Genomic DNA, 27,500 nt, shown 5'->3' on the forward strand with positions numbered 1-27,500 from the left:
CACACACACACACACACACACACACACACACACACACACACACACACACAGAGCTCCACGCAGGCAGCTGACAGGGTTTCATTTGCCATCCCACCACTTGTCGCTGTCAGTGTCCTGCAGCTTGCTGTGTGTGTGTGTGTGTGTGTGTGTGTGTGTGTGTGTGTGTGTGTGTGTGTGTGTGTTATTTTAAAACATAAATAAAGGTATTACAGTTGAGCGTGTGTGGGCTGTAATCACCCACCAGCTCTCCTGCTGTCTGCGGAAACGCTTCATAAGCAGTTTTAGAAGAGTTAATGATCAGCTGAGACTCAGCCGTCACAGATCCGCTGCGGAGAGAGGACTCTTACTTTGAAAATGAGGATGTCCCGCCTGTGGGACGCTGACAAACGTCAGAAATGTCACGAGCCTTCAGAGAGCAGCAAACATGACCTGAATGATGTCAAAGTTGTAACAGGGATGTTTCTTCTGATTGTGATGTTTCTGATTGTAGTAATCATGTTTGTCTTTATTCGACACGTTCTCATCTCAACTCGTCACGTGGCGCCGCTCCGTCAGCGACCTTCTGCGACTACTTATGATGTTTTCGGTTTCCTTGTGCGTCAGCTGTTTATGTTCCGGGATTCTGTCACGGTGATGCCAACAGATGCACATGGTGGGATGACGCTGCACGGTTCTTATGTTTATACAACAGCACGGACCATGACGATGGTTAGTTTTAGGCAAAACGGACACATGGTCGGGGCGCCTGGTGGCTCAGTGGACAGAGCGGCATCCCATGTACAGAGGCTGTGTCCTCGCCGCAGCAGCCGCAGGTTCGAATCCGGCCTCAGCCCTTTGCTGCACGTCATCCTCTCTCTCTCTCCCCCTTCCACGCTCACACTGTCCTGTTAAAGGCAATAAAAGCCAAAAATAATGATCTTCAAAAGATAAAAAGAGAGAGACACATGGTGACGTGTAGAAAATAATCACACATCCACACGGGAAGCAAACTCCGAACTCCTGCATGAAAATCGGCTGTTCGTGGGACCGGTCCACGTTACTTTTGGCAGCGTTACACCTGATGCAGCTCTTCAGCATCTCAGCATTTCATGCACACGCGACCAGCACATTGCATACGGATGCGCCTGGTGCCGTCCAGCAGCGCACAATAACAACGCCACCAGTTGTGTCTGATCCGGTGATGTTCTGGTTGGACACAGAAGGTGGTTTTTGGCCGTCAATATTGCTCAACTCCTAACTGTTACCTATGAGCATGCTCTTTTGTGCTGTGACGTAATGCCTCCAGTGATTTTCTCTTCTATTTTATTTAGGTGTATTTGGGTTTTTCTCTCGCTCAGAACAAAAGAACAGTTCAATAGAAACCAGTGTTCATTATTTCAAAGTCTTTCTCTGTTGCTGTTTGCCGTTTTCTGTCCTCCTCTTTATTCATTGTCTTTTTGCTTTTCTCTTTGAATCATTTTACATTCTTGTAATTTACTTTTTTATTTCTTTAATGCACTGCTTGTTATTTTTCCGTCTACTTTATCTTCTTTATGTTCATATTTTTTTCTCTCCAACCTATAAATTCATCCTCTTTTCTCCCCGATGACTTCTTCAGTCATTCCTCCATTTTTATGTTCCTCCCTAACCCGTCCTCCCTCCCCTGTGACTCATGCAGTAATAAAACGACGGTCTACTTCGTCTCCCCTCCTCCATCCGGTCACACTGCGTCTTCATTCAAGTTAGTTTCCTCCGGAGTCCAATTTACATGCAGATACTGAAGCCGGGCTGAAATATCTCTTCCTCTGATTCACCAAAATAAAACCCAGCTCTAATAGATCCTCTCGGCGCTCGTCTCATCGACGGGATGAAATAAAACAATCAATCTATTCTTAGGTGGACCTTTAGGTGTTTTCTCCCTCTTTACAACAGAGTTATCTTCTCCTCTCAGCAGCCGCAGACACAAGTGTCAGTGGCCTCGCCTCACATAATTTCCCTCAAAACTAATATTTCAACCGTGAATTTCATTTGGTCCAAACTGTCGCCCGAGTTTCAGAGTGAGCTGAGGTGAAGCTGCGCGGAGGATGTTGCATCAGAGTCTCAGTCTGTGAAGTTGTTTCAGTTTGCAGATGATTAAAATTTCTTACAATAATGAATCAAATCATGCCAAACTAAAAGAAGTAGTGATGTGCATCCGTAAAGCTAAACCGACCATTTAAGTTTAGTCACAAATGCTCCGAAATTTCTGCAAGTGGACAAAAGTCTCTTTTTCTTTTCTTTTTTGTGATGCTGGTTTTGAGCAGCGAAGTCGTCAGAAGAAAATATTTGCATCGTACGCATCTGCAAACCATGAACATGTTACATTTGCATCTTTTATATGCATCAGGTTGTTTCTTGAGTTCATGGTCAGGAGGCGGAGGGCATGGTGCATTGTGCGAGACTTTAGATGTGACACTCGATTTACGACCTGCCGGCCAAATCTGGCCCCTGATAGAGTGCCGGGTGCCCCCCCAAACATTTCCTAATTCACAATAAAAAATAAAGTGATTCACACTGAGAAATGTTGATGTGCTTTTAGTATATATAAGGTGTCAAAGTGCTTAAAACAGCATCAGTATAGAGCTTTTTTATCACCCCCCCCCCCCCCCCCCCAGAAGTCCTATCTAAGACCCAGATTTCCCAAAAATCCTACAATTGTCCTGAAATCTTGGAAACAACATGACAGTTTAAGAAACATCCTAAAATCTGAGATATGTCCTAGAATCCAAGAAACATGTTAAAGTACTGGAATTGTCCCAAAATCCTAAAACTGTCCTGAAATCTTGGAAACATCCTAAGATCCGAGAAACATGTACGGAGCAAAATCGGGCAAATTCAACCGTAAGACCGTCAATCTGAGGGTCTGGCATCAGAAAAAGTATTTTAATGATGTATTTCTCTTATTTCAGTTCTTTCTTGTTACGTGTTTTGTGTCTCAGCGTAGTGAGCGTGTGCGTCATGAGGTTTTGGTTTCGTGTGAACTCACCAAACCAGATTTCTGTCCTATAAAGTTTTGAATCTTGAAACTGTTTAGTTTTGCTGTGATTTTTAACAGATTAATATGTGAAATTCTGCCTTTCTGGTAAAATGGGAAGAGTTTCCAGGGTTAGTCGGAGCTCTGGACTTTATTTTGCTGAATCTGAGATAGTCAGGTGTGTCTGTTGGATGAGTACCTGTGTTTTCGCAGCTCTGTTAAAGTGTTTTGGGGTTAAATATCTCTTTTTCTGAGCATCTGAAGCTCACGCTGTGATCCGGCCGACAGCTGAGAGTTGATTTCTGGACGATTTGTTTTCCCCTCTTCATCTTTCCTCCTCTCTGTTTTCACTGCGTTTCAATTAAAAAGCGTTTTATTGACTCGGCAGGAAGGAAACCTCCTGCTCTGCTCTCCTCGCTCATACAGCTCGCCGTTTGATGGCGGAGGCTCAGCTGCCTTTCATTCGTCCACGTTTGAAGGAGGAAGGAGCTCCTCGTCTCTCCTCCGCTCCGAAACTAAAACGCGCTGCAGATATTTGAGTGTTTGTGCGGCACCAGCTGCTGAGAAAAAGTGTAATTATAAGACGTTAATTGAGAATCTGCATTAATTTACTCTGGAGAAGACAATAATCAAAGTCAATTTTGGATCTAAGGTGTGATTGTTTATCAGGATAAACACAGACAAAGCAAAGAGTCAAGGAAACTTTTAGAGGAAGCGGACACGTCATTTTACTTCTTATTTATTATTAATATTGCTATTTATGTATTTATTTATTTATCTGTGTTATCAGGATAAACTTGGACCAAAGAAAAGAGTGAAGGGTGAAAAGGAAGCAATGACGTCTTTTTACTATTTATTAATTGACTCATGTTCTAAAATGAGTTATCAGTGTTCGTAAACTGCCTGGCTGCTTTAGTTGTACGTTTGTTTGCTGCAGCTAAGCAAGAGCTACTGAGAAGAAAATAATCAAATATATATTTTTTTTACCGTCAATTGTTGATATGGTTTCCACGCTCTCCAACATTTCTGCTGCCGTGAAACGTCACATAAACGTCACGGCTCAGCACTTTTGGTATTATCAAAATTTCCCAATTTCCCACTCGAAATTAAGACTTTTGACCGTTCATGTGCTCGTAACTCCTAAATGTGGTAAATTTGATATTTCTGAGGAGCAGCGTAATGGTTCAGTTTGGATCCGTCCTGCACAGTCCTGGATCAAGCACTGTGAGTATGTGTGTGTGTGTGTGTGTGTGTGTGTGTGTGTGTGTGTGTGTGAGGTGCAGACAGGTGTTGGTTTCCGCTGTGGGCGGACTCTCTAACATTAAACTGATGAAGACAGACGAGGAAATGAGCAGAGAAAACATCAGTAAATGTTAAAGTTATGAATCAAACTGTCGTGGAGCAGAAGAGCCGACGGAAACACTCCAGTTCAGTTTGAGACCCGCGTCACCGCTGACCGATGCGTCACAGGAGGAGAGGACCGTGCAGGTCGTTAACTTCGCCGGGCGTTTTGTGCTGAACGCTCCTTTAAACGTGGACGGAGAGCAGCTGCAGTTCGTTTGGGGTTTCGTTTAAAAGTGATCTGACATTAATAAGTGATTCTGTGGTTCACCAGAGGGCTCAAACACCGAGTTCATCTCTGTGTCTGCTTTTATAAATGAAGCACATATGAAGTCTGATGGTATCACAACATGAGTGTGTGCGTGTGTGTGTGTGTGTGTGTGTGTGTGTGTGTGTGTGCAGATTGAATCATCTGTGTGTCTGTGAGAGAGACATGAAGTTATATTATTGTATTATTATAGTATTTAGGTGTACTGCACATATTGTGTATTTTTTTGTTTTATATCTTCAGAAAGCCGTTTGGGAATTTCTTCGACTCAACAGTGAACCGATTAGAATTCAGTTTATTTATTTGCACATAATTAAAATCTGCTTAAAATTCAGATGAATTAAAAACAAAAACAAAATATGATTCAGGAGAGGTCAAGCAGCCAGAGGCTTATACAAATATTTAGTATTTATTTTAAGTATTTAACCTTTTGAATGCTGAACTAATCTTTCTAAAACATGGACAAAACAAGGAAATGAGCAATTTGGTAAGAAATGTTCAACAATCAGTATATTTAGAAAATTATGTTTGGAAAAGCTAGATGAAAAAAGAAAGAAAGCTGAGGAAAATCGATATAATTTTAATTATGTATATAAAATATGTTTTTTTAGGCAGTTTTCCTTCCTTTTTTTTATTTTGTGCTTTTTTTTCTTCTTTTTTGTGTGCTGATTTTCAGGTAATTTTCTTGTACTTTGTTTTATAATTCCTTGCAAATGTTAGTGTGATTTTTTTTCTTTTGCTGCTCAGTGTCCTCCTCCATGTCTTTGAACAAAATCGAGCCTTTTTGCCTCAGTTTCATATTAAATCAAATAAAAAACAACAATGACGTTTTGACTGACGGACCTCTCCTCTCCTTGTCTCCTTGTCTCCTCGTCTCCTCGTCTCAGGTCGAAGGAGCTGATAAAGGACGCCATCTTGGACAACGACTTCATGAAGAACCTGGAGCTGTCTCAGATCCAGGAGATCGTGGACTGCATGTACCCGGTGGATTATGGGAAGGACGCCTGCATCATCAAAGAGGGCGACGTGGGCTCTCTGGTCTACGTGATGGAAGGTGAGGAGCACTCGTCACGTGAACGACATGTTTTGGACACGTGAGGTTTCCGCAAAGTTTGGAGGGGTTTGTCCTCATGGTGAAGTTTTATGAGTCCGTCTTGTCTTGATAATGTCTCCGTTGTGACCTGAATTTGTCTCCGTCTTGAGTGTTTTCTGTCTCAATTTTGGTTCTCACTTTTGGAGAATTCTTGTATTTTTAAATTTCTGCATGTTTTTTGTGTGTTTTATGAAAAATATCCTTTAATCCAAATCAGTTTTCTACTTCGTAAGACAACAAAATTAGACCCAAAGTTGACTTTATTGTTTGACTCAGACTTGTCCTTGCCATGGACACGTCTTAGTTTTTAATTTTGACCGGTCAAAGTGTGGATGGCTTTTTGCTTTAATTCAGAGTATTTCTTCATACTAAGACTTTGGTTTGTCTGAAGGGTTTTCCTTTTTTTGCCCTTGACTCTGGATTTCGACTTGGACTTGTCTTGATTGAGTCTTCACTTCTGATTTTTGGAGTTTTTGACTTGGTTTTATTTTGTTTTGGACCAAAAGTTGTCCTTTCCCCAGACTCGGTTTGTCTTCAGAAGGCGTTTTACTTCGACGTGTTTTGGTTGTTGAGGTTCCTGACCGTCTTGTCATGATCTTAAGGTTTTGTTTTTTTAATGTTTTTTTACTTTAACGGTTGTTTTTATGCCTCGGAGCTGACAACAGCTGTGGCTTTTCCTTTAAATTTGGCACAAACATCCACTTGGTGGTCACTGTCACTGTGAACTGAACACAGTTCTGTGGTCAGATACTCTAACTCTGACAAAGTTTCATCCAAATGTCCAACAGGATAAACTGATGAAGACTTGGAGTTTTGGGGTTTTTTAAACATCTGTCATGACGACTGTGATGATGACTCTGGGTTTCAGACTCGGACGTTTCTCAGTCCGGAGGGCTTTTAGTTGAAAGCCTGTACCAGCCTTAAACGTCTCTTAATCCTTTTGTCTAAAAGTTCGTCAGACTCATTTGGTGTTTTGATTAACTTGTGATCATGTTTGGCTAATTTCTTTTTCAACAAAATGTGGATCTAGTCAGAATAATCCTGTTTCAGTGAGTCTGGACTAATTTTTCTGACGGTTTTTGACTCTTATTGATTGTTGAATTGTGTTGAAGCTGCAGACGAGCGGCCGGTCTCAACCTTAAACGGCCGATTCTGTTTCGCAGCTGCAAATGAACATTTAAAAAAGTCCTGAATGAAACCTTCAACACAGAAAAAAACTGTTGTGTGAAGAAATCAAACATCAGAACAGAAGATGTGAAGGAAACTTCTTTTACATTAGATTTCTTTGGTTACGCTTTAATTTCTGGGTGTTTTCATTTTTTAGATTACCTTGAAACAAGGTCACATCCCACTGATGGTTTTTCAGCACATTAATCCTGTCGGTCTTCTTTAAAAAGCTTTTTGAAAATGGAGAAAAAAGGTTAGGTTGAGAAGTGAATTAATTTAGAAATGTTCAGCGTAACCGTGTCTTTCATAGAAACCAGACCATGCTCATTGATCGGCTGTTTTTCTCCATTTTCATCAGCAGCTGTTTTTATGGTCTCTAAAATACAATTGTGAATGTAAGCGACCTGGAAACCTTTTCTTTCAAATGAGAGGCTTTAAATATGTGCGGAGGCTCTGAGCTTTGTGACATTTTCAGCTGAATCTCAAAAGTGTACAAAGTTGCTGCAGAAGTTTTCCTGCAGCTCCGTCCGACCTTTAGGACGGAGCTCTCTCGGCTGCTGGTCGTCTTCCAGAAAAGAGTTGCGTAACGTGTCAGAGCGCCTGAAGGCTGCTGAACGCTCACCTGAACACAGACGCACTTCCTTCATCGTCTCCTCTGTGACTGAGCGGCCCCGCTTTGAGTTTACATCACATGCATGCCTCCATGGTGAACAAAAAAATCCCAAATCAGCCCAAATTCTCAATGAATACAAATCAAAGGGGTTCATGTATAAAAACAGCAAAACTATCTCAAAACATCTGTTTACAAACTCACACAGCTGGTGCAGTATAATGCAAGTCTCTTTATCTAATCAGTAATTCACAAGGGAACCGAAATCAAATCCTAGAAACGTCCTGAAATCTTAGAGACGTCCCAAAATCTTAGAAACGTCCCAGAATCCTAGAAATGTCATAAAACCATTGAGAACTCCTAAATCTTAGAAATGGACTAAAATCAGAGAAACATCCTAAAATCCTAGAAATGCTCTTAAATCCAAGAAAAGTTCTAAAGGCCTAAAAACGTTTTAAAACCCTAAAAACGCCCTAAATTCCTTGAAACGTCCTAAAATCCCATCAATGTTCTTAAATCCAAGGAAAGTGCTAAAATCCTAGAAATTTCCTAAAATCATGAAAATAAACTAAAATCCTAGAAATTTTCTCAAATCCTTGAAACATCCTAAAATCCAAGAAAAGTCCTAAAATCCAAGAAAAGTCCTAAAATCCTACAAACATCCTAAAATGCTCAAAATGTCCTAAAATCCTACAAACATCCTAAAATGCTCAAAATGTCCTAAAATCCTCGAAATGTCCTAAAATCCCAGTGACATGCATGGGGCTGCTGTGACTGGTCCCCAAGCTTATTTTCGGGGGATTACAGAGAGCATGCTTTTTATATTGTATTCCATTTCTGCCAATTTAACCCCCTAAATCCTTCACGCTGGAGCTTTAAATCCTCTCTCCTCATGACACTGTACACAAACAGTATTTGTAACGTTTAATAAATGACTCCCTCGATGTCTGACGATGCTCTGGGTGGATTTTGACTCTGCGGGTCAATAATCACATCATGGAGCAGTTTGTTGTTTTGCTGGAGGACGCTCGGTCAGGAGGCGGCGGGGATCGAACCGCTGACCCTGAAGCTCCTCTGGGCTGTATTTACTGTGAGCGCTTTGGTGATATTTATAGCTGTATTTGAGGTTAGTGTGTTACATAAGAAGCCTGTTTGGTAACGTGATCCTCCCACTTAAAACACAGGTTGGCGTGTTTGCAGTCGCAGGACGCTTTAAGTTGTGGATTTTCTTCCCATTACTGAGCTGCTGAGGAATCAGACGTGTTCAGATGGAAACTGAGAATAGAAAATCTGGAAGTGTTTTTGAGTTAAAAAGTATCAGAGGTCAACATGTATTTTTTGGTCTTTCTTTGATGTTTTTGTCTCCGAGTTTCTGGACTCGACAACAATCCTCCAGATGGCCCATCCTGCGTGTCGGTGGGTGGCAGCGGGTGGTGTGAACAAACTGATGACATTTATATCTAAGTAAAAGCTGCTGGGTGGATCACACTCACGCTGAATTCAAGAGTGAGTCCTCGCGGTCTGAGAAATACATTTTTTGTAGATTTTGTACCAGAGAAATGTGACCTACTTAACAAATCAATGTTCAAATGAGTGTTTTTGAATGGAGTCTGGTGTGGGCAGGCTGTTTTCAGACAGCTGACGATAGTGTGTGTGTGTGTGTGTGTGTGTGTGTGTGTGTGTGTGTGTGGCCTGATGATGTCGTAATGATGTCATCAGGCTACAAATGTCTAACACACAGTCTGTTACAAACTGGAGGCGCGGCAGGGAGGCTCTGGTGAAAGATCTGCTGCATTATGGGAAATGTAGGATGCAGATTTGGACTGTTCTGATTAAGATCTGTTTCTCACACAAACGAATACTCGGTTACTCAGTTACTCAGTTGGTGGAAGAAATATTTGGACTTTTAGGCGACTTTAGGCGAAGAAGTGTTTCGCAGCTGGAAAGATGGTCTTTTCCCAGATTTGGACTGTCTTTGTAGTAGAGAGACGTCGATACTCAGAAAAACAGAAGTGGAAAAGCCACAAATAGCAGAATGCACTTTGCCAAACCAGACCAATAAATGCTCTCCCTGGTGGGTGACATTTTAATGTATTTTTATGGTGTATCTTTTATGGTTTTGGTATATATTTATTTATTATCGCAACATGACCACTTTTTTATATATTGCTGGATTATAAGTACTGATGCATTAATGAATTCATCACTTTAAAGATGGGGTAGGCAGTTTTATTTTGCGTTATTGGACAAAAACCTTTCTTCAGGAGACTTTCACTGCGTTCACACTGCAAACCCTCATGGTCACACGGCTGTTAGGTCACATTTCAAAAAAATCTGATCTGTATTTGATTTAGAACCACATATAAAAGTGTCCCAAATCTGATTTCATGGGATTTGTGCTGTTCACACCGACATTAAACTACCACATCTGGGTCACAAAGGGGGGAAAACATCAAATGCCTACTCGGAAAAGCAAAACAAAAAAAAAGGAAGACGTACTTGTCAAAATAAGAGTCTAAAGAGATTCTGATGATAAACCAGATAAACGTGTTAATATCAGCAGAGTTTCAGAGGTGGAGAGCAAATGTTGCTGATAGTTTCTTCTAACTGAAGCCAAAGACTCACGACTGCAGCTACATGTTCATCTTTTTATTTTTAACTGTTCTGAAAATTTCGGCCAAAAATAAATTAGTTCAGAGCCCAAAAGTTGGCTCCCAACTGGAACCAATAAATAGCAGGTTTTCTTTGACCTGAAGTGAGGACTGTGACGACATCGTGAAGAGCGAAATATTAAATCACCTCCAGCTGCTCGTTTTCCATCTGATACACGTCTATGTGATTTGATTTCTGAACAGTAAACACTTGTTTACATCCCATAACTGTCAAAATGGGGTATCGAGATGATGAGTTAAGGGTCTCCTCCTCATCAAACAGCCGGCAGTGACGACAGCGAGGGTTAAAAATCAAGATGCAGATGTTTCAAAAGATTTTATTAACGCAAAAAAAAATTAAGAAGAGAAATAAAAAGACAAACAGATTTTAAACTGAGAACAACAGAGCAGATTAATGTTGTGATTATCTGATCGACGAGTGTGTGTGTGTGTGTGTGTGTGTGTGTGTGTGTGTGTGTGTGCGCGCAGATGGCGGATAAATATAACGACTTCTGTCACAGGAAGAGGAAGTGATTCCTAAAAACAGATCACGATGAAGATTTGATAGTGTGCGTGTGTGTGTGTGTGTGTGTGTGTGTGTGTGTGTGTGTGTGTTTTAGGGGGATTGTCGGAGGAAGAAACAGATGCAGCAGTTTTGTCTCATTATGTAACAGACAGAACACACACACACACACACACACACAAACACACACACACACACAGCTCTCTGGTGGATGCGGTTGGCATGGCAACCTGTTGGATGACCATATTTGGGATTTAAAATGTTTCACATGTTGTAAATTTGGATTTGGTTTATAAAGAAAGAAAGGAGGGAATTAAAAATAAAAGAGAAAGAAGGGAGGGAAGGAAGAAAGGAAGGACAAAGTGGATGTTAGACGACAAATGGACGGAGGACAGCAGGAGGGAAAGAAAAGTCACGCAGAAAATAAAGACGATGCAGAGAAAGAGAGAAAAATACAGAAGGACAAGGAGAAGAGTTTGGTTTGTGCGCGAATATTAAGGCAAACACCGGACCGGTTTACCGAATTTTACCAGTTTCGCTGATTGGCTCAGCAGCTTCTCCTCAGTGGAACATAATGGTATTGTGAAAACGCGTGTCTGTCACGTAGCATCAAAAAACCATCAGAGCTCTCTGTCCACACTGACTCCGTTTGTTACTTTATGTAAACAAACCTTGTAGCTATCAGGTGTGCACCCGAGATCCGACCGTAAACACTGACAACATGTTGAGAAGCGGTCAAACATTATCAGCTGGCTTGTTTTTGGGACCGATATTTGCCGTTTTGTTGATTATCTGTATCTGTATTTTTTTTTAATGAAAGTGCAACGAAGGTGTCATTTACAGGGCAGCGGTTCTTGCATGAAACGTTTAACTTTTAACTAACTGTGTAAACTGACGATGCACACATCCTGTGTGAACAATGACGTGACAGCCGCACTCTGTGCATGTGCGGGGATTTATGTTTTTACATACGAAGGAAAGCATCCAGTGAATGAAGTCAAGAATGGGGAGCTAGAAATGGAGGAAGGGATGTAAGAGGGAGGAGAAAAAAAGAAAGAGAGGTTTTTTTTTAAAATAGATTTTGAAAAAAAGGGTGAAAAGAAAAAAAAGAGAGTTAGCAAAAATATATTTAAATGACTAGTTTTTCAGTGGAGTCTGATAACAAACACAAAGAGTGTGTGTTACCAGAGTGTGTGTTTATTTACATATAAAACACTTGAACCTCTCCAGTTGGAGAGCAAATTGAATATTCTTTCATTTCCGAAAATACTTCTCCACACACAGCTGATTGTTACTGCCTCTGTGTGTGTGTGTGTGTGTGTGTGTGTGTGTGTGTGTGTGTGTGTGTGTGTGTGTGTGTCTGCCCACGCATGATCATCCACATTCATACATTATGTACAGCACTGACTCTCTGTTTCCTGCTCGTCTGCAGCTTCAATCTACTGAACCATATGTTGAAATGATAAAATATTAACAGGTTCTTATAGTTTGTTCATCTGCTGGTGTTGATACGTGTCTGCACAGAATTTAAATAATTACTTTATCATCAGATAGTCTGTGTTGTTGTGCATCTCTTTTCAGATGTTTCGCATGTTTTTGTTGTTTTGCATCTCTTGTGAGTTGATTTTCATGTCTTTGTCCACTCTTTGCATCTGTGCTTTGTGGTTTTGTGTCTTTTTGCATCTCCTCGTAGTCATTTTGTGTCTCTGTTGTTGTTTTGCATCTCTTTGAATGCATTTCATGTCTTTGTAGTCATTTTGAATTTATTTTGGGTGGTTTTGCATCTCTATGGTTACCTAAAATCTCTTTCTGGTTGCTTTGCATCTCTTTGTTGTCATTTTGCATCTTGCTTTTCAGTTGATTTGCATCGCTTTGTAGACTCTTTGCATCTCTGCTTTGTTGTTTTGTGTCTTTTTGTTTTCATTTTGTATCTCTGTGGTCGTTTCACATCTGCATTTGATAGCTTTGCATCTTTGTTTTTGCATCTCTTCTTAGTCACTTTGCATGTCTTTGTCGTCTCTTTGCATCTCTAATTAGTTGTTTTGTGTCATTTTTAGTAATTTTGCATCCTGCGTAGTTTTTTGCATTTCACCGGGACCAATAATCTCTGAAGGTTAACTGAAACATTCAGTAAAAATCTGAAACTCTTTTGTTCGCATCTTGTAAATGTTCCTCTGCTGTGACCTCTGACAACAAATGAGCGTTCACTCCGACTAAAGAGAACCGACTCTGTAATGAAATCATCAGCGCTGACAGTTTTTTCTCTTTTAGCTGCATTTCTTCCTGCTGACGGCCTGTCAGACGATTGAAAGCTCTCCAGCTGCTTTAATGAGTCTTTTTAACCGGAACTCAACTGTCAAACAGTCGAGTGGATGCAAATTAATTTTTTTAAATGATTCTCTGTCTCAGTTTGGAGCAACAAAGACAAAAATCAGTGTAACTGGAGGAGGTCTCGCTCTGATCTGTTCCCCCAGTTCAGACTGACACTTTAACAACCTGCAGGGACTTTCAGAGTCTCATTAAATCATTTTTATCGTTTCCATGCTCACTTTCCTTTCTGCTGAAAACATTTAAAACCCGTTGTGTTTTATTCCGTCTCTGGTCCCGTCTGTTCTCTGAGGGGAAGCTGCTTGTTTTGAAGGCAGTCGTCGGAGCGTCTGTTGGGCGTCGCTCCAAACTCTCCAAGCTGCTTCTGTGACTCTGATGTCACCTGGAAGTTCGCTTTTTTTGTTTCTTATTAGCAAATTTTGTCCCGCAGAAACAGAAATATGAAAAATCCTCCACTGAGAGTCTGACATGTTACCTGCTCCTGCATGGCTAAACTCTTATTTTCATCCGTGTTAGCGGTACAGCTGTTTAGATGATAATGTCAGACGATTCTTCACTTTGGAAAGACATTCGATTTTCGATTTAGGGATTGGGATATTTGTTGTGTTTTGTTTGTTTGTTTTTCTTTTTTTTATGTTTTTGGGTTGTCCATCCGTCTGGTCCATTCTTGTTAACATGATATCTCAAAAACACCTTGAGGTAATTTCTTCAAATTTTGCACAAACGTCCACATGGACTTAAGAATGAAATTAACTAGATTTTGGTGGTCATAGGTCAAAGTTCAAATTCCATGTAAACTTGTCTGTCTGATTCTTATAAAAGTGATAACATCTTGAAGGAATTTATTCAGATTTGACACAAACATTCACTTGGACTAAACGATGAGCTGATTGTAATGTGGTGTTCAAAGGTCACTGTGACCTGCATCTGTCTCATTTTCGTGAACAAGATATCTGACAATGGCCTTGAGGGAGTTTCGTGAAATTTGGCACAAATGTCCACTTGGACTCAAGACTGAGCGGATTAGAATCTGATGGTTGAAGGCCAAAGTTCAGGGTCACTGTGAACTCATAGAACAGGATTTTTGGCCATAACTCGAGCCCACTGTGAGAGAAACTTTAGTTAGTATGCTCTCCTTTTGTTTCACGTGACTTTATCGGGTTACTATGAGTACTTTATAGGTCTATAATAAATTGTCAAGCTGTGAAATGTCACGGTTAGTGTCACAGCTGCTGACAAGCAGTCGTAGGAACACCGGTCTCTTCTTCCCCTGACACTCGAGAGCCGAGGCACAAGGTGTCTACCTCTCACCTGACACTGAAACTGTCGCTGTATTTATTGTAATGGAAAATAAAATCAGTGTAAAAAATTATGAAGTTCTGCAAAAAATCTGATTTGAGTAAGTTTATATTTTTTCTCCTAAGATCTGATCAGTCTGAAAAAATTTTCCCCTCTGCGCTGCAACCAGAGCAGAAGAGGTTGAAACCCCCCACAAAAATCATCAGACCAGCTTTTGATTTATTTCAGTATGCATGGATGAATAAATGAATATCCAGCAAACCTCTTGACACACAGCGTGAGAGCTAATAGGAATAAAACGAGGGACCAAACTTAATTTTCTGTCAGAATCTGCCGAGTACTGGTGTTAAATGATGAAACTGATGTGAAAACTTGTCAAAAGCATCACCACAGTCTTTAATGAAGACTCCAGCAGCAAAATAAAATTCACCAGTGAGGCAGCCAGAGAGAGAAAATGCTCCTCTTCCCTAATATTTTTAACTCACCGCTGTTCTCTCACACCAGCTGCCAAATATCACACAAGCGCACAATTCTCTCTTTTGTCAATATGCCGTCATGGTTGAGTGAAGCTGTGAGGAACATTAATGTGAAAGTCATCATTTTAACAGGTACAGAGAGCGCACGATGTCGCTTAATCCACGTGTGAGAGGGCGAAAATGCACACACACAAAAAAAAACCAGTCCTGCAGTGCTGATAAATGACAGAATTTGAATATGAAACACTGGAGTTATACAGCAGGGATACTGAAGCGTGCTTTGCTTTTGGGCCACTTTGCAAAATGACAGGAGGCCAGGGGCCAGTCGCAGGGGCCCCATTCATATTTCTAAGATTTTAGGACATTTCTAGGACGTGAGGACATTTCTGGGATTTTAGGACGTTTTTCGGACATCAGCACATTTGTAGGACACAAGGACATTTCCAGGATTTTAGGACCTTTGTGTGATTTTGGGATGTTTCCAGGATTTTAGGTCACTTCTAGGATTTTAGAACATTTGTAGGACTTTAGGACATTTTTAGGATTTTAGGACACTTCTGGGAATTTAGGACCTTTCTAGAACTTTTAAGACATTTCTAGGATTTTAGGACATTTCTAGATTTTTAGGACCTTTCTGTGACTTTAGAACATTTTGAGGTTTATTGGTTGTTTCAAGGATTTTAGGATATTTGTAGGACTTAAGGACATTTCAATGATTGTAGGACCCGTCTTAGACTCAAAGACATTTATAGGGTTTTAGGACATTTTTAGGATTTTAGGATGTTTCTAGGAATTTAGGACCTTTGTAGAACTTTAGGCATTTCCAGGAGTTTAGGACAATTCTAGGATTTTTAGGATATTTTGGGGACTTTAGGAAGTTTCTACGGTTTTAGGGGTTTTTTTTATAGATTTTATGACATTTCTAAGATTTTAGGAGAAGATCAATAGAATCAATTTGTTTTCATTTAGAAATAAAAAATGGCCAGATTTGGCCCACAGGCCATAAACTGGGTTATCACTGTAATCCATCAGAGAAGACACAATACTTTTGCACTGTACTGCACTGTACTAACTCTTGTGCGGCTGCAGTCTTCTACTGAAGTGTAATATGACAGAGAGCTTTGTTGACACGGAGGTGTAGATGACTACAGTCACTCTCTCATACCTGCAGCTGCTCCTGTTGTTTGATTAGCAGCAGTTGTAAAAGAAATACACTCCTTTTTTTCCCTTTCTCTGTGGTAGTCATCGCCCACGCTGTTCTTTTCTCCGTTCTGTCACTCCGCGTCCACCTCCTCTGTTAAATGGTAAACACGTTTTCTCGAGTTCGACCTGTGATTCTTCCTCTAATGTGCTGGAGTGTGTACTAATGTGTGATCAATGCGGTCCTGCTGGTGGGAATTGAACCCCGAACCTCAGCAGGGTCCATTCAGTGTGCTTATATGAGTTCACACGGCTGTGGACTCGCGCTCCAGGAGGGATTAAATATGTAATCGAGCCGTCTTTGTGTTATCAATCATATCAGACTGGACCAGATGTGGGTTCATATCATAAAGAGGGAGCTGACGTCCTCATTTACATAAAACTGTAAACACAGCTGATGAAGTGGCAGAAAGGGAGATATTGGGGGGAGCATGGATGGATGGATGGATGGATGAATGGATGGATGGATGGATGAATGGATGGATGGATAGATGGATGGATGGATTTGGTTTCAACATTTGCTTGAGTAGCATACTTCCTGGGTGGCACAGTAATGTTTTTTTCTTTTAGGCTGCAAATAGCAATTATATAATAAATTCTAAAAATCTATAATAAATTAATGCCATTTATTTTTTTAAATTAATTGATTAATCATTTGGTCTATAGAGCATCAAACAAGTATAATTTCCTAGAGGCCAAGGGGACACATTCAAATATTTTTTTTATCACACAGTCAATACCCAAATTCATTGGTAAACATGTCAAGTAAAATGCCATATACACTTGCTGGACTTTAGCACCATGGAGAGAGGCAGTGTTTTACTTCAGCACCACAGAAACATTTAACAATATAAATGCCTTCCAGACTTCAGCACCACGGATAGAGACACTACATAGTATAAATCTTTGCTCACTTCAGCACCACGGACAGAGATGCCACAGAATGTAAATACTGCTGGACTGAAGTACCATGCAAAGACACTACATAAATACCTTTTGTACTTTGGCACCCTGGACAGAGACACTTTACAATTATAAATACCTTCCCCACTTCAGGTCAACGGACAGAGAACCCACACAATATGCATACCTGGTGTACTTCAGTACCACAGACAGAGACACTACATAATATAAATAGCCGTCATACCGAAGCACCACTGACTGAGACAGATTACAAAATAAATACCTTCCCTACTTCAGAACCATGGACAGAGACACTTCATAATATAAATATCTGTCATACTGAAGCACTATGGACAGAGACATCACTTAATATAAGTACCTGCTGGACTTCAGGACCATGGATAGAGACACAAAATAATACAAATACTTGTGAAATTAATTCTAAAGTGGAGAGTAAACCAGCACGCTAATGCAAGGACAGGTGTGATGTGCTCCCTTTTGTTAAAGCCCATTAGGAGTCGAGCATTGGAATTCTGAACCTGTTGTGGCCATGAAAGCTGCTTCTGACTGAGGCAAAATAGAAAGAGTTGCAATAGTTTTAATGGTCAGAGTTAAAAAAAAAAAAAAAAACACACTCATGACCTTCTTCATTTCGCTGAAGAATACAAACACTTTATTTTGGAGATGGTTCAGACTTTGAAAAAAAAGCTATAACGGCTGTCCGAATATACACCTCCTGGACATCAGCACCACAGACAGAGACGGTACATAAAATGCAGTGATAATCAAATAACGGCCCATGGAACAAATCCGGTCCCCAATAGGGTGCTGGGTGGCCCCCCAGCCGTTAAGTAATTCAAAATAAAAATAAAGTGATTTACACTGGGATTTGTTTTTGTACTTTCACTTTACATATGGTGCCAAAATAGAGTTTGAATATTCAAAATTGTGCCGCTGGAGGATTCCCTGCACCCCACTGACAGAGATCCTAAAATCTGAGAAATCTCAGAAATGTCCTGAAATCCTAGAAACATCACAAAATCCTTCAAATGTCCAAAAATCCAAGAAACCTCCCTAAATCTTAGAAAAGTCTTTAAGTCCAAAAATATCATACAATCCTTGAAATGTTTTAAAGTCATGGATGTGTACTAAAATCCCAGAATCCCAGAAGACATGTAATGGGCTGATGTTTTGCAGAAGTGGCCCCCAGGCAAAGCTAGTTTAGTATTATTGCTTTGGTGTATAAAGTTATACAACTGCTGGACTTCAGCACCACGGACAGAGACAGTTTACAATAATTACAGCTTCTGGACTGTGTGTGTGTGTGTGTGTGTGTGTGTGTGTGTGTGTGTGCGCGTGTGTGTGTATGTGTGATTAACTTAATGATCATTACAATCTGCAATTACAATAGCAGACACTGCGTGTGTGTGTGTTTATCTCGCCACTCTACATAATGATCCCCACCATCTGCTGTGTGTGTTTGTGTGTGTGTCTGTGTCTGTGTGCCTGTGTGTTTGTGTGTGTGTGTGTGTGTGTGTGTGTGTGTGTGTGTGTGTCTGTGTGTGTGTTTGTGTGTGTCTGTGTCTGTGTGTGTGTCTGTGTGTGTGGCTGAGTACAGCCTGATTGTGATTTCTGGTGATGCGGCAACTTCTGATTATTATCTCCATCAATATTTAAAGATATATGCAGATACATACTTAAATACTTTTCGTTTTGAAACGCATTTTCACTATGAACATTTCAGAGTAAATTAACACAAAATCCCTCAACAATATCCGTAATAAATCTGTTATTATGTTATAGAAATATTCGTCAGAAATGTGAGCTTGTTCAAATGCTATCTGACTACTAAAACATATAATTAAATGACAAAACACAAACTCTGGCAACAGAAACATGTATTAAAAATATATATTAACGCCTTTCCTTTGTCAGAGGGATCTCTGTCTCTTTCAGTTGTCTCTGGTCGAAACGTTGTGCAGCTTTTTGTGGCCAGACCGTTGTGACAGGAGATTAGGGGTGATTTGTAGAATATACTGGATGTACTGCAGCTTGTTCCACTCAGGATGTATGCAATGACTATATCCCGAGCATTAAGTATGAATTGTCACGTCATTTCTTAAGTCTCCAGCACGAAACTCATAAACATGATAGATCACACACACTTCTCCGCCCATCCAGAGGACTTTATTAATGTGTGAGCAGACAAGGCGTGTGTTTTTGTATGTGGATGGCTCCGATCGCCACTATTTAGACTCATTTTACAAACACGGAGCACAACAACTACTTTCAAATATTATTAATGTATGAAGTGGAGAGCTGTTAGTTTGTTTCCAGCTCGCAGTGAATAAATCATCATGTTTAAAGGTCTGCTGGTAACAGTTTAACTTCCTGCTGACTGTTGACGTGAAGTTTCAAATTCCACCGCAAAAACGACAGCACTCATCCCAAGACAAGCGGGGTGCTTTATTAAAGAATATTAATAATAAACACATTTTTAAAAATACATTTTAATAAAGTATGAGTGGTTCCACTTAGATTTATTTATTTATTTTTTTAGATATATCGTTATTATTATTATTATTATTATTATTATTATTATTATTATTATTATATTAACTTTCTTCTAACTACTTTATTTCACCACTGTGTTTTTTCATAAAAGTACTTTAACTGTTATAAAGTACTTTACTTCACATACAGCAACTCCTTATTTTATTTTATTATAAAAGTACTTAAACTTTACTGTAACAGTACGTTTTTAAACTTTATTATAGAAATACTATAACAGTACTTTAACTTGAACTATTTTACTAAACTTTATTAAGTGTTTTATTTAATTTGTTATAACAGTACTTTAGTTAACTTTATAACAGTACTAATTTGATTTTATCATAACTGTTCTTTAACGTTATCATAGCAGTACTTCATTAAACTTTGTTATTGCAGTACTTTATACAACTTTATTATAACAATACTTTATTGTAACAGTACTTTATTTTACTGGACTAAAACACAAGTTTTTTTTAACTTTATCATAACAATGGTTAATTTAACTTAATTTTAGCAGAACTTCATGTAACTTTTTAACAGTACTTTATTTTACCTTATAGCAGTACTTTATTTAACTTTAGAATAAAAATGCTTTATTTATCTTTATTCTAACTGTACTCTAACTTTATTTTCACTGCATTTCATTTCATAATTTTGTATTTTAGAAGCCTACAGTCATTTTATAAAGTTAAAGTGTATATTAATACACACCTGCAGGACTTCAGCACCACGTACAGAGACGATGTGTGCATACACTTTTGAGTCGCTGCGTTAAAGACGCCGAGTTAAAGACGCCGCGTTAAAGACGCCGTGTTAAAGACGGGTTTATCCACCCTTTAGTTGACTACAACAGCCTTAATAATGCATCACTTTAAAGTCTGTAACATCATTTAAAAAACAGTCTGCTCATATTGAATTATCCGAGTATGTTTCAGCAATAAATGAGCCGTATTAATTAAAATTAATGTAGCGAACAACCTCTGATTTCAAAGTTCTACTGAGTTAGTGATTCAGCTCTCTGTGTGTTTCTCCTCCGGACTAATGAAAGCAGACAATCTTTGATATGCAAAACCCCTCATTTCCCCTTTACACACACACACACACACACACACACACACACACACTGGCCACCTGTCATTTCCCCTGCCTGTGTGTGTGTGTGTGTGTGTGTGTGTGTGTGTGTGTGTGTGTGCACATGTGTTGAGCGTAATCCAACACTCAAATGAAATAAATGAAAGCACATCTGAGAGAATTATTTTGTGTCCAATGTGTCGCAGCAGCAGAACAAAACACATTTGTTCCTGTCACACACACACACACACACACACACACACACACACACACACACACACACACACACACATATGTTGATTAATCAGATTGCTGAATCAAAGCAGACGTGAAGCAGCTGAATGTTCCTGCTGATGATTTAATATTTCTACACCACAAATTACATTTATAAACAGTTCGTCTGAATCAGCTCGTGATCAAACACGACTCGTGGAGCGTTCGCTGTCGTCGTCTTCACTCTGTTATCGTCTCAACAATAAAAATAGTGAGGATTAATAATAGACGGTGAAAATGTGGAATGTGTTAAACACAAGATTTTAAACATAAAATCATTACAATAAATTTGAAAAAATGTATAGAAGTGATTCAGTGATGATTCAGTGAGTCTGAGCTCCTCACACAGACTCGGGATCAGCCTGCAGGTTCGTGTCTGACGACTTAAAAGACTTAAAAGTAACAAATTCTTCTCCTCTCCTGGTTTCAGTTCAGTGCGCCAATCACGTTTTTTGCCAACCGAACCCAAACCGATTTATTTAATTTATCGATTATGTGCCGATAACGAGTCCCGATCCCACACTTCTACTTTCTCAGATAATACAGATGCACAATTTTAAAGTTACTTAAAAAAAAACATAAAGGAACAGCTCGGATGCAGTTCGCAAGTTATTAGTCTTTTATTGTTTTTCATTAATATTTTTTTTTAATTATTTTTGTCATTGTCGTTATCAACAGGCATTTATTTTATTAAATTTTTTGTTATTACTGTAATCGTTGTAATTATTATATGTGTAATACAATCCTTGATCAGTAATGCCAAAGTCATAGTCTTGTGTGTGTGTGTGTGTGTGTGTTTGTTTGTTTGTTTGTGTGTGTGGAGAGAAAGAAAAAGTCAAAAACAATCAATCCGTGTTGAAATTGGAGTTAAAATGACTTTGAAGCAGCAGGTTACGTTTATGATGCGTTCAAGCTCTGCTCAGTAAAAATGAGTTTTGGGCGAAGTGAAATCATTACGTTCTCATGATGTGATAATGATGCGTTCAGTGTAACCTCGTGAAATGTAGCTTTTGGTGAGAACCTTAAACTTTAGCCATTAAAAGGAAATTTGATGTTTTCACAGCAATATAACAGAAGATGTTAGAGCTTTGATAAATAAGATGTAGTAAAAAGGCGTTTGTTGCACTTATTTTGTATTTTTTCATGTTTTTTCTAAGGTGAAAGGTTCTACTCTTATTGGCCGCCAGTGTTTTATATTAATGTGCTGATTTTTATAAAATTCTGCAGAAACACAAAAGTTCATGCAAACAACTGACAACCAGCTCGTTTCCTGTTTAAATCCTCCAAAATAAATGTTCTGTCTCTCTGTGTTTCTCGTCCAGAGGGGAAGGTGGAAGTGACCAAAGAGGGGATGAAGCTGTGCACGATGGGGCCGGGCAAAGTGTTCGGAGAGCTCGCCATCCTCTACAACTGCACCAGGACGGCGACTGTGATGAGTGAGTCCACTGAGGGAGTGTGTGTGTGTGTGTGTGTGTGTGTGTGTGTGTGTGTGTGTGTGTTTCTGCTGCAGCAGTCAGTAATTAATCTCCACAACAAACACGATGAAGAGTTGAACTCGAGCGTCTTTAGACAGAAACACTCCACGGTCGAGCTGTAAACAAGCAGCTGGAAGTTTTTTTTTCTTTCGCTGAGATTTCCTCCGGTAAAAAAAAAAAAAAAAATGGAGCGGGCAGCAGCGGGGAGCATTAACCGTTTGGTGTCCAGAGCGCCACCGGGGGGGAACTGATCAGAGTTCAGGAGACGACAGGAGGAGTGGGAGTGAAGATGCTGCAGTCTGAACAGATAAAACATCAACCGCAACTCTGACAGCTGTGTGTGTGTGTGTGTGTGTATGTGTGTGTGTGTGGACCTCCAACTTTTTTGTCAGCGCTTCCTGGTAGAGTGCTCACTAAGCAGCGGTTGCCAGGCAACACCATCCGGTCCAGCCAATGAGCTAAGTTTTGGCAACAGTGTCTCTTGGCAACAGCGTTGGGTTCGAGGGGGATTCGTTTTTGTTGTTTTTTTTCTTTCCGTTTGCTGAGGCTTTTTTTGCTCGTTATCTTCACATTAACACACAAACTGCAGCTGGAGTTTATCTGCTTTATTTCTCAGCTTTACGGCCGTCTCTGATCATTAAAATCTGTTTATACGAACGTGGTAAAACCGTCGACTTGAAGAATTCAACTCAAACTGACATCAAATAGATGCAGCTAAAAGCTTTCCTAAATGACGGAGAATTCCTTAAGGGTTCAGTTTGGGCTCATAAAAGCAAATTATTTTATAAACTATGCAGATTTAAGTGAGTTTTTCACAGATATAAAACATAAAACTGGTCTGTCTCTGCAGCAGAGAGACGCAAATACTTTTGAAATTGGTTTTACGTGACCTGAGAAAAGTCTAAAAGTGCCAGATTTAGGTAATTTCAGGGATTTAAGGACATTTTAGGGGGATCCTTCTTTCTGATGAACAAGGTCTATTTTTTCTTTTTCTTAATGCACTCTGGCACCTTATTTACCCTGAAAAACATTTTTTAAACTTTAAATATGATTTCTGATGTCAAAAATATGTCATTAGTGACAGAAAACAACTGCTGTCATGACACATTCATGACTAGAGTTGGAAGATTGTATTTTTATTAAAAGTGATGGAAGCTAGAACATTGGACAGATTATGAAATCAAGGGCTTTTTATCATTATTAGGGGCTGTTTGTTATTTATAAGAGGGGGGAGGGTGGTGTGAAAAGGGGAGGCATGTCATAAATATTTAAGCACTGGGGAGATTTGTTTGTTTGTTTGTTTTGTTTGTTTGTTTGTTTGTTTTTTAAATGTTGGCTTAATGGAGGAGCGTCTAACTTTAGATGGCAGTACCTTGTATTTATCTCACCTTCGACTTTTTAAAGAAAACATGCCTGCAGGTTTGGAAGGCATGTTTTCTGTTTACTTTTTTTTTAATTGATGTTTTTTTTCCCTTTAAAGGGGAAAAAAACATCAATTTTTAATTTTTTTAATAACAGAAAAAAAGTTGCTTTTTTTCTGTTATTAGGCTTTGGTGAGTTTTCTTCTTTAAAATTTCAGGCTTTTTTCCTGAAAAATTATTATTTTTTATTTTTTTATTTTTTTGGAGGGGAGGATTGTAAGTTTTTTGTGATTATTTTAAAGCCTTTTTTTCTTTTACAGTAACAGAGTCTTGATTTGTATACGATCAGAGATCCTCTTTTATACTCTTTGTGTCTGAGATGACGGGCAATCCGAAAATGAATAGGTACCGTCTGTAGTTTGTGCAACAGCCCTAAGAGGAAGCAAGAAATTCACAGGGGAACGAGGGATATGCAGAACGAGGGATATGCAGGCTCCCGTTAGATGGAGGGAAGTTTACCAGAGTTCATCTACACACACAGATACTCTTTTGATACAAAGCTGGTAAAAAAAATGGCGAAATATTCCTTTAAAAGATGGAAAAGTCTTTAATAGTTTGGTTTGGGTCCATAAAAGCCAAATATTTTCTAGATTTTACAGATGTGGGTTATAAAACAGGGATGCAGCAGCTGAACAGGAAGATGAATAATTGATGAATCGGCAGCAGTTTTTGGAGTCGCACCTTCAGCCCTTTGAACTTCACCCGAAACGCACGTTTAGTGTTTTCTTTTTTAATAACACTGAAATATGATCACCTGAAACACACAAACACACGGCAGCACAGTAAACACTCTCAGCCCATAATACTCGCTGCTGCGGAGTGTCTCCTGTTGTTTCCGTGGTTACAGAGACACTTGGTATCTCCGTAGCAACAGACGGCAGGTCATAAAGCCGTGGAAACAAGGAATAAAAAGTAATGACCAAACAGAGACCTCGAATTGTCACCACGGATACAGACAACTGCAGTACTACTGCAGCACTTTATAGTACTCTGTAGTACCGACAGCTACAATGTAGTTTTGATGTTGCTGAAGTTTTGATCCTCGTGTGTGCGGAGAGCTGCTGTTAGCACAACATTTACAGACAGACTGTCTCTGGATCACCGATCTTCGTTTGATACGACAGTTCAGATGTGAAAGATGCCGAGGCCGGCATCGAACCCGCGGCCGCTGCAACAGGGACGTAGCCTCTGAATATGAGGCACCCGCTCTGCCAGCTGAGCTACCGGGCGCTCCTTCTTTAAAAATGTTTGAAATAAAAAATAATCACTAAGGAAAAAAATGCCCAAAGTTTTTGCTGATTTTTACATTTTATGTATTTACTTATTTATTTTTTACTTTTTTCATTAAAATTTTTGTTGATTTTCAAAAACAAAAAGCCCCCCAAACCCACAGGTCCACAAAAGAAATAAAAAAAAGCCAAATGAATCCAAGTTATCATCAACGTTACGTGAAACAAAGCGAATTGCCAAGTTTTTTTTAAGATTTTTAAAAAATCAGTTTTTCATTCAAATTTATGGTGATTTTTAGAGTAAAAGTGTCTTCCAGTCCCATGGGTCCAAAAAAAAAAAAGATTTTGCCAGAATGACCCCGCTTAACACAGCCAGAAACTGTAAAACAGAAATTATCATTTGAGTTTCAGATTTCTGCAGTTCTTTGAACACATCATGTGAGACGAACTCTTCGTGCATTTTGCCCTCAGTCGCTCAGGGAGTCTAAATATCTGTAGCTTTGGTAAGAGTCAAAAAGCCTCCTCCCTCCTGTGATGAATAAAGCGCAGTCCCAGTTCTGCAGTAATATATATATATATATATATATATATATATATATATATATATTTATATATACAGGCTATATCACGATACTTGATATTTTAAATTGTCCTTTAAAATAATGTTAACTACTTAAATTTAAAAAAATATACTGAATGAGCTGCAGTTACAATAAAGGGAAATAAAGTAGCTACCACTGCTGGTACTTTATAGTACTGTGTAGTACCGACAGCTCGAACAGGCGGTGCTTTGTTTTCTGATGTTGCTGACGTTTCGCTGATCCTCGTGCGTGCAGAGAGCTGCTGTTTGCTGTCGATAGGAAGACAAACTGTCACTGAATTACTGCAGAAAACCTACAAACACGACGCTCAGGGAAGTTCTGCAGCTTGTTTTTTCGATGCATTCAGTGAAAGTTTATTCTGGACGGACATGACAGACAACGATATCTTTAGGAAGTGTGACTCACACCAGCACAGTTGCCAAAAAAAAAAGTTTACATGGGCTTAAAATACCTGCTTTTCACGGCGCTGTCCCGGGAGACAGAAAAGTGGCAGGCTGCTGAAAAAACATCAACATTTGATGCCTTAAAAGCCACCAATTATTTTTTATTGATGTAGTTTGTTTGATAGCGACAATGCAAATTAACACAGTGCAACATGAGCCTGTTACAAACGAACTGCAGTAACTCAAGTTTCACATGTAGAGATGCAGGAAACTCTTTTAGTAAAGAAAAGAGAAATATCAAGGTTACATACAATAACATGCATGCAGCAACAGCTATGGTAAAAAAAAGAGAGAAAAAGGTAAATATTTACATCAAGACTGTGTAGAATAACAACACAAAAGAACCCAAATGTAAATGTTACATGCATTTACAACACTCAGCTATAAGACTTTAGAAGGTAGTTTAAAAAATGCTCACGTCTGATTTTGCTTCAGCCAACCATCACTTCAAAATCTTAATATCTTGTGTTTTATTTTGGTTGGTCATGTGATCCACGTTTTATGGCCTTTTTATTTAAAAAAAACCCTCAGGAGGTCTTACGATGTTTCGAGGATGTTTCTGTTTCTCTGAGAACGTTTCCGGGATTTTTTGACATTTCTTGAACTTCACAACATTTCAAGGCTTTTAGGACGTTTCTCAACATTTCTCTGATTTTTTGGACATTTCTCAGATTTTTTGGACATTTCTCAGATTTTTTGGACATTTCTCAGATTTTAGGACATTTCTCGGATTTTTTGGACATTTCTCAGATTTTTTGGACATTTCTCAGATATTAGGACATTCGGGTCGGGGGGGGGGGTGGGGGATTCTCCACTGGCACATTTTTGATAAATAAGCTCTATTTTGATGCTGTTTTATGCTCTCTGGCGCCTTATGGATGCTAAAAGACATTCACACTGGGAATAGTTTTTTGTTTTGTTTTGGTTTTTTTTTTACTTTATTTTTATTGTGAACTAGAAGAGGGTTAGGGGGCCACCCGGCACCCTATCAGAGGCCAGATTTGGCCCGCGGGCCGTAAGTTGAGTCATACAGAAGAAACCAAAGCAGCACAGAGATATTTAAAAACATAAACTCCTTTTCTTTTCCACACAGTTCATTGATTTTTCACGTGAATCTCGTTCTTTTTTGTAAAGTAAAATTACAGATTTTTTTAAAATCAAAGACACCGATAGAAGTTTTTTATTTATTTCTTTATTTTACTTTAATGAGCGTAATGACTTCCTGCTGTAATGCTCTGTAATAACTCCTCTGTGTGATGTAAACGCGACTCGTGTCGGAGCTCAGCGACTTTACTGACTTCAGCTCATTAAACTCAGCGAAGTTTCTCCAAGTCTGCACGTCTCCACGGTTACTGCAGCAACACACACACACACACACACACACACACACACACACACACACACACACACACACACACACACACACACACACACACAGACAGAGAGAGAGAGCCAGCATTCTCAGGTGGATGGCGTTACCATGGCAACCGGCTCTGTGTGAGCATCAGTGTCGAGGTTTATGGGATGTTGGCAGCTGGGAATCTGGATGTTAAAGAGATTCGGATGAGTTTTTGAGACACAC

The 27,500-nt window shown here is 39.4% G+C and overlaps 1 protein-coding gene across 1 annotated transcript in view; it reads left to right on the top strand.

The window, feature by feature from the left end:
• The window catches only part of prkg1b (protein kinase cGMP-dependent 1b), a 57,788-nt gene that overhangs the window by 7,304 nt on the left and 22,984 nt on the right, over positions 1-27,500 (top strand). Inside the window, 2 exon segments of the mRNA XM_042508541.1 lie at positions 5,489-5,655; positions 22,071-22,184. Of these exon segments, the coding sequence (XP_042364475.1) occupies positions 5,489-5,655; positions 22,071-22,184 (281 nt within the window).

This window comes from Plectropomus leopardus, chromosome 19, assembly GCF_008729295.1.
Source record: "Plectropomus leopardus isolate mb chromosome 19, YSFRI_Pleo_2.0, whole genome shotgun sequence".
Classification (NCBI taxonomy): domain Eukaryota; kingdom Metazoa; phylum Chordata; class Actinopteri; order Perciformes; family Serranidae; genus Plectropomus; species Plectropomus leopardus.